At 34.4% G+C, this 6,390-nt stretch overlaps 1 protein-coding gene across 2 annotated transcripts; it reads left to right on the forward strand.

The window, feature by feature from the left end:
• Positions 1-3,944, forward strand: LOC107815955 (uncharacterized). Of its 2 annotated transcripts, none has more exons than XM_075236662.1 (3): positions 1-279; positions 1,639-1,880; positions 2,586-3,944. In XM_075236662.1, the coding sequence occupies exon 3, from the start codon at positions 2,616-2,618 to the stop codon at positions 3,735-3,737; it is 1,122 nt and encodes a 373-aa protein (XP_075092763.1). In that variant the 5' UTR covers positions 1-279; positions 1,639-1,880; positions 2,586-2,615; the 3' UTR covers positions 3,738-3,944. The 2 variants fall into 2 exon arrangements, with proteins under 2 accessions (XP_075092763.1, XP_016497093.1); XM_016641607.2 differs by having other exon boundaries at positions 2-279; positions 1,639-1,808.
• The last annotated feature ends 2,446 nt before the right edge of the window (positions 3,945-6,390 follow it).

The raw sequence follows: 6,390 nt of genomic DNA on the forward strand, positions 1-6,390 counted from the left end.
TCTCTCCTACACAGGTCTTTCTCCAAACCTCTCTCTGTCATAACTCATGCCATTTCAGCCCCAAGCTCTTCTCCTCTCTTTTTCCTTTCTTCTCCTATACAAATATCTATACATAGTAATATACACACATCTCATATTTCTTTTTCCAAATTATATGCGACCCATTTACATATTTAAAGATTACTATAGAATATTCATATTTAACATATTAATACCCTTTTGAGCTTTAGTTTAGAACCTGAAATCTTGTTATTTCAGTCTCTGCAGCTCCCAGTAAAGGTGGGGTTTTTTTAAATATCATTTCTTGTTCATAATTAGCTTCTTTCTTATGTTTTTGTCCTTTTTTTTTGTTGCTACATTTAGGGCTTTGAGTTTTTAAATCTTGATTATTTTTTGTGTTTTCAAATAAATTTGTAATCTTTTTGATTAGGGGTTTTGTTGGTTTAATTTATTAGTATGTTTTGAATGGATTTTAGTGATAGAAATGAAAAGTTGGGTTTCAGGTGAAACTTAACAAACTTTCAACTTTTAGTTGCATTGGGTAAAATCTATGTGTTACCCATTTGCTATTATGGAAATATTAAGTGATAGCTGAAAGGAATTTAATGATGTAATAATTTGTCAACATAGAATCATCTTGCACTTATTAAAGACACCTGGTATATTCTGCTGTTTATGGGATTCTGGAGAAATGGCTGTATATTCATGAAATATTTTTCATTTGTTAAAGACAACTGGTATATTCTTTTGAGTATTGATTTCTGGTGGAAATAGTTTTGTTTTCATCGTTTCATTAGAACTTTTACCAGATTTAGAATGTTCTGTTTTTTGGCCTCTTGTCTTAAATCTTAGTTTGTTATGTTAAAAGAGACAGTTTTTCATGAAAATTTAAGGATTCTGTAGTTTCTTATTTTTAGATTTCTGTTATTGCTTATTGTTTCTTGCGCTTCAAATTTTTATTTGGTTGGCTGGTGTTGTTGCTTGTTGTTACTCCTTCCTCTCTATCTTTCGTAAGCTGAGGATCTTCCGGAAACAACCTCTTACTTTCTTCATGTAGGGTTAAGGTCTGCGTACAATCTACCCTCCCCAGACCCCACTAGTCGAATTACACTGGGTTTTTTTGTTATTGTTGTTGTTGTTGATGTCTCACTTGATTCTTACAAGCAATGCATACCTAAGTGTGTCGAAGGCGGTTCAATTGAATCCCCTTAGTCAAAAAATTACACTGTACGAATAGAGTAAAATTTTGTTTTTTTAAAAAAAAATTGTTGAATTCCCTTGATAGTTATTGGAACATTTCAATGTGATGAAGTTGTGTTCCAATATGATAAGGAAGCAGAGGCTAGCCAAACTCTTCGGAATATTAGTTAGAGTCTGTCACCTGTACTTTATCTCTTAGTCGTCATTTCTTGTTGTATTAAGGACTCTATATAAAGCTAAGAAAATTATATAAGTGAAAGCAAATTAATATACGCGATCAGTTCCTGTGATTTTATAATAGTAGTTAAGTGTATCCACTCACTGTGCAAGTTTGCACTTTTTTCGAATCCTTTTGTTAGAATTCCTGAGTCTGCTAATGTTTGCAAAAATACAAAAACTTGATTCAGAAAAAATTTGCTTGCTTTGTCGTCACTGCAGGGAAGCATTTGGATGGAATGACTTGCTGGAATTGCATGTCCAAAGTTTGACAAATTTCAGCATAGAATGTGGCATAGAAGGTTTAAGATGGATATTTTTAGGTTGCTTCTTGCTAAATCTTGTCCTGATTTTCACATTGGCTTCACCAAACTTGATTTTTGGTTATTGTGGTAAGATGCACAATCTCCATTTAATTTTCCTAGAAAAAGAATACCACAAAATATTGGTTGCATATAGAAGAGGTAAAGTCTACGTAAACTCTACCCTCCTCAAACCCTACTAGTAAAATTACACTGGTTGTTGTTGTTACGTAGAAAATTTCATATTGTTCTGAATGAGTAATATGTCAAAAGAATTCTGGTTCAAGTCCTAATAATATAAAAGTAGTGGAGTTCAGAAATCTTATTTACTTCAATTTCCTTCTGAAATTAGAATTTGCATGAATATAATCTAGTTGAGATACTGTTTGTTTCCCCTGGCTAGTTAATGCCTAACGTTAATTAAGAAGCAATTACAAATATGCTAGTCATAGTGTATGTGATATTAGTCATTGATTATGATTTGATATATTTTAGTTACTTAATTCATATCTAATTAGGTTTTATAGTCAAAATAATATAATCCTATGTTAGAAGATTAACTCAACGTTGGATTAGGAAACCTAAATTATTTAGGATTTGATATATGTTACAGTTATCCAATTCATATCTACTTAGGTTTTGTAGTCAAAATAATATAAGAATAGGTATTTCAGTAGTCAAACTAGTTTTGCACTATTATAAATAGGAGTGTTACTACGTATTTTCTTGTATGAAAAATTGTGGAGAATATTACTTTAGCATTGCTAGACCTCTCTTTAGATACTGAATTGCTCTTAGACGGAGTAACAAAATAATATAAACAGAGTCCCTTTTTGTTCTTTCCTAACTCATCTGAAAATTATGCAGACTATAGAAGTTTTGAACAATGAGGAGATAATGTTTGGCAAACTTCTGCCGTGTTATCGCATGGCCCCAAGACAGTCCCGCCTCAGCTCCAGACGATCTCGTAAAAAAATCCTTTTTATCGCGCTTTTGATACTTCTGCCGATTTTGTTCTTTGGTGTTTACCTCCACGGCCACAAAATCTCCTATTTTTTCCGTCCGCTGTGGGACAAACCTCCACCTCCGTTTGATCATTTGCCACATTATTATGCTGAAAATGTTTCGATGGATAATCTTTGTCGCCTACATGGATGGACCCTGCGTTCTGAACCACGTCGTGTATTTGATGGGATCATATTCAGCAACGAGTTAGACTTGCTCGAAGTAAGGTGGCGCGAGCTCTATCCATATGTTACAAAATTTGTGATCTTGGAAGCCAATACTACTTTTACTGGAATCCCAAAACCATTGTACTTCTCTGATCATCGCGAACGATTTGCCTTTGCTGAGGAAAAGATAGTACACGGTGTATTTCCTGGCCGTGTTGCGTCCCCTGGTTCACACGAAGATCCTTTTAAACTAGAAGCACAGCAGCGTATCGCCATGAACAGGTTACTTAAAGTTGCTGGTATTGCTGATGGCGACCTTCTCATTATGTCGGACACGGATGAAATCCCGAGCCAACACACTATTAAATTGCTGCAGTGGTGCGATGGGGTTCCTCCCGTCCTGCACCTTGAGCTCAGACATTACATGTATTCCTTTGAGTTCCCTGTTGATTATAGTAGTTGGCGCGCTACTATTCACATTTACAACAGGTGGACTCAGTACAGACATTCGCGCCAAACGGATGTTATACTTTCTGATGCAGGGTGGCATTGTAGCTTCTGCTTTCGGCATCTGCAAGATTTTGTGTTAAAAATGACTGGTTATAGTCACGCGGATAGAGTGCGACGTAAAAACTTCCTAAAACATTCTAGAATTCAGAAGCTTATTTGTGAGGGAGCTGATCTTTATGATATGTTACCTGAGGAGTATTCTTTCCAAGAATTGATCAAGAAAATGGGATCAATACCTCGCTCAGCATCCGCGGTTCACCTTCCTACATATGTCATTGAAAATGCAGATGAGTTTCGATTCCTTCTCCCCGGAGGTTGTCAACGATCACCACGATGATTCTCTTCATTTGTCAATTTTTTTTGCTTAGAATTTTCAATTGTATAAGGGATAGTTATTGATGTTTTTTTCCATAAAATTTGCAGAAGATGGTTTAGCTGTTGTTAGTAGAGTTTTGTCCGTTGAGAAAATAGGTTCTCTTACCTTTTGCTAAGTATGTATACATATTTTAAATCAATAATTGTCAAATGAAAGCATTGTTGTTAACTGCTCTAGCTTTGTGCTGGAGGGGAGTCCTGGAGCAACGGTAAAGTTATTTTCGTATGACATATAGGTGACGGATCCGAGCCATGGAAGCAACCATTAACACTTGCATTAGGGTAAGCTGTGTACATCGGCCCTTTTTCGGACCTGCATAAACGCGGGATGCCTTGTATATCGAGCTGTCCTTTTTTTGCTCTAGTTTTGTGTTATTGATTAGACTTTTGTTTTTACTGCAGCAACTTGGAACTGCACCCAAAAAAAAGGCAGCCCGGTGCACTAAGTTTTTGCTATGCGCGTTGTTCGGGGAAGAGCCGAACCACAAGGGCCTATTGTATGCAGTTTTACTCTGCATTTCTGTAAGGGGCTGTTTCCGCGACTCAACCCACACTCTCACTTTTTTAGGACAAAAAATTACTCTCAAGATGCAAAGTGTGTTTCGGATCTAGAAAAAGGGTTGGAACAAATGGAGAAAAAGGAGAAAGGGTAAGAAAAAAAAGTGTAGGTAAGATTCTCCGGAAAGAGAGCAGAATCATTTTACTTTCCCTTTATGCATTTCTCCTTGCCCCTCTTTGAACTCTTTTGGCATGATTAAAGTGAACAGAAATTGAGGTTTTCCTTTAATTGATGATCCTTTTTTAGTTTTTTTTTTATCATTCCTTGAGTCGAGCGTCTATTAAAAATAACTATCCTTATAAGATAGGGTTAATACATACTGCTCCCGAAACCCCACTAATGAAATTTTACTGGATGATTGTTTTTGATGATCCTTTTTAGTATGTCAACTATGGACTAGTGGAAGGTGATTGGTGGTAGGGTGCCAAGCTACAACCGGAAAAAGGTGATTAGTTGAACTCCTTTTGTCGAAAAATTTATACACTTCATGAATCGTTACTGATAATAATTTTTATTTATATATTCTATTAAATTTCGAACACTTAATAAAAAAAATTGGCTTCACCACTTGTGGTATCATAAGTCACTTGTCAAGTGCAAGTTGTAAAGTTGGTCCTCCTTCAACCAAAAATTGGATGATTTTCTTGATTAAAAGAAAAGAAATAGAACAGAAAAGAAGAAGAAATTAACCTTCTTCATTTGAAATTTCCTCATAGTACCTACTACCTATAATGGACAATAAGTCAACCCTTGTTGATTAAGCAAATAATATAGTTAGTGGAATTTCTAGCAGCCAGTCACAATTAAGCACATCATTTTACTATATTTAGTGGTAACTGTCATTTCACCAGCAGGAAAAAAGATTCACTTTAAACATGTAACTATGTAAGATGAGAATGAGACGAGTTACATATAAGGTTGTTGAGAAGCACTAACTTTTGTGCTTAATATTGTACTAATGTTGTATTAACCACCAAACTAAAGGACAGAGGAAGATAAAACGAAAAGGAAATAAGAAGGTCACATTCATATGACTCGATTAGGGGTGGCAAACGGGTGAGTCGGATATGGGCGGATCGAAAACGGGTAAATTATCTGACTCACATATTTAATACGGATAAAAAAACAGGTTATCCGGCGGATAATCATGGCTTCTTGAATATGATCACTTTTGGAAGAATTTTTAGTCTTCCAAACTTGAGGAATCCCCAATTTGAGTTTTACAAATGTAAAAGTTAACACATTAGTTATCCATCTGGTTATCCATTTTCTCAGTGGATAATATGGTTCTTCTCAATATTCGACCCGTTGCTAAAAAGTTCATTATCGAACTCATTTTTTAATGGATAATACGGGTGAATAACTATTTTCTTTTAGCCATTTTGTCACCTCTAGACTCGATATACATAGCCAAGCTCGATTAGAGGCCACAAAAAGAAAAGAAAAAAAGAATGTTTGAATCAAAAATAAGGAGGTTAAATTATGAATAACATAACTACATAACATTCTGTCACATTCATATGACTTCTTAATTTCAACATCGCATTCAAGGGTCCTTTAAGAAAGTTTGTTTGCTGACTTATACCCTCTTTGGCCAAATTTTTAAAATCAACTTATTTTAAAAAAATATTTTTTTTTTTAAAAATATTTTTCTCAAAAATACTTTTGGTGAGAAAATATTTATGTTTGAATAATTAATTTGAAAAACAATTTTGAGTAGCAATTAGTGTTTGACTAAACTTTTAAAAAGTGTTTTTACGTGTATTTTTCCTCAAAAGTGCTTTCAGAAAAGTATTTTTGGGGAAAAACTATTTTTTTCTGTTTCTCCAAAAATGTTTCTGCTTCTACTCAAAATCACTTTTTTTTTCTTCAAAAAGCTTGCCAAACACTTCAACTTTGAAAAAAAAAAATACTTTTTTAAAAGAAAAAAAAACAATTGAAAAAAAATACTTTTGGCCTTGAAGAAGCTTGACCAAACAGGCTATTAGCCTATGAGCATTGTATCGAACATTTTAATTTGATCTCAATCTTAACAAAGAAACGAAAGATTTTTTTT

This window comes from Nicotiana tabacum, chromosome 18, assembly GCF_000715075.1.
Source record: "Nicotiana tabacum cultivar K326 chromosome 18, ASM71507v2, whole genome shotgun sequence".
Taxonomy (NCBI): Eukaryota; Viridiplantae; Streptophyta; class Magnoliopsida; order Solanales; family Solanaceae; genus Nicotiana; species Nicotiana tabacum.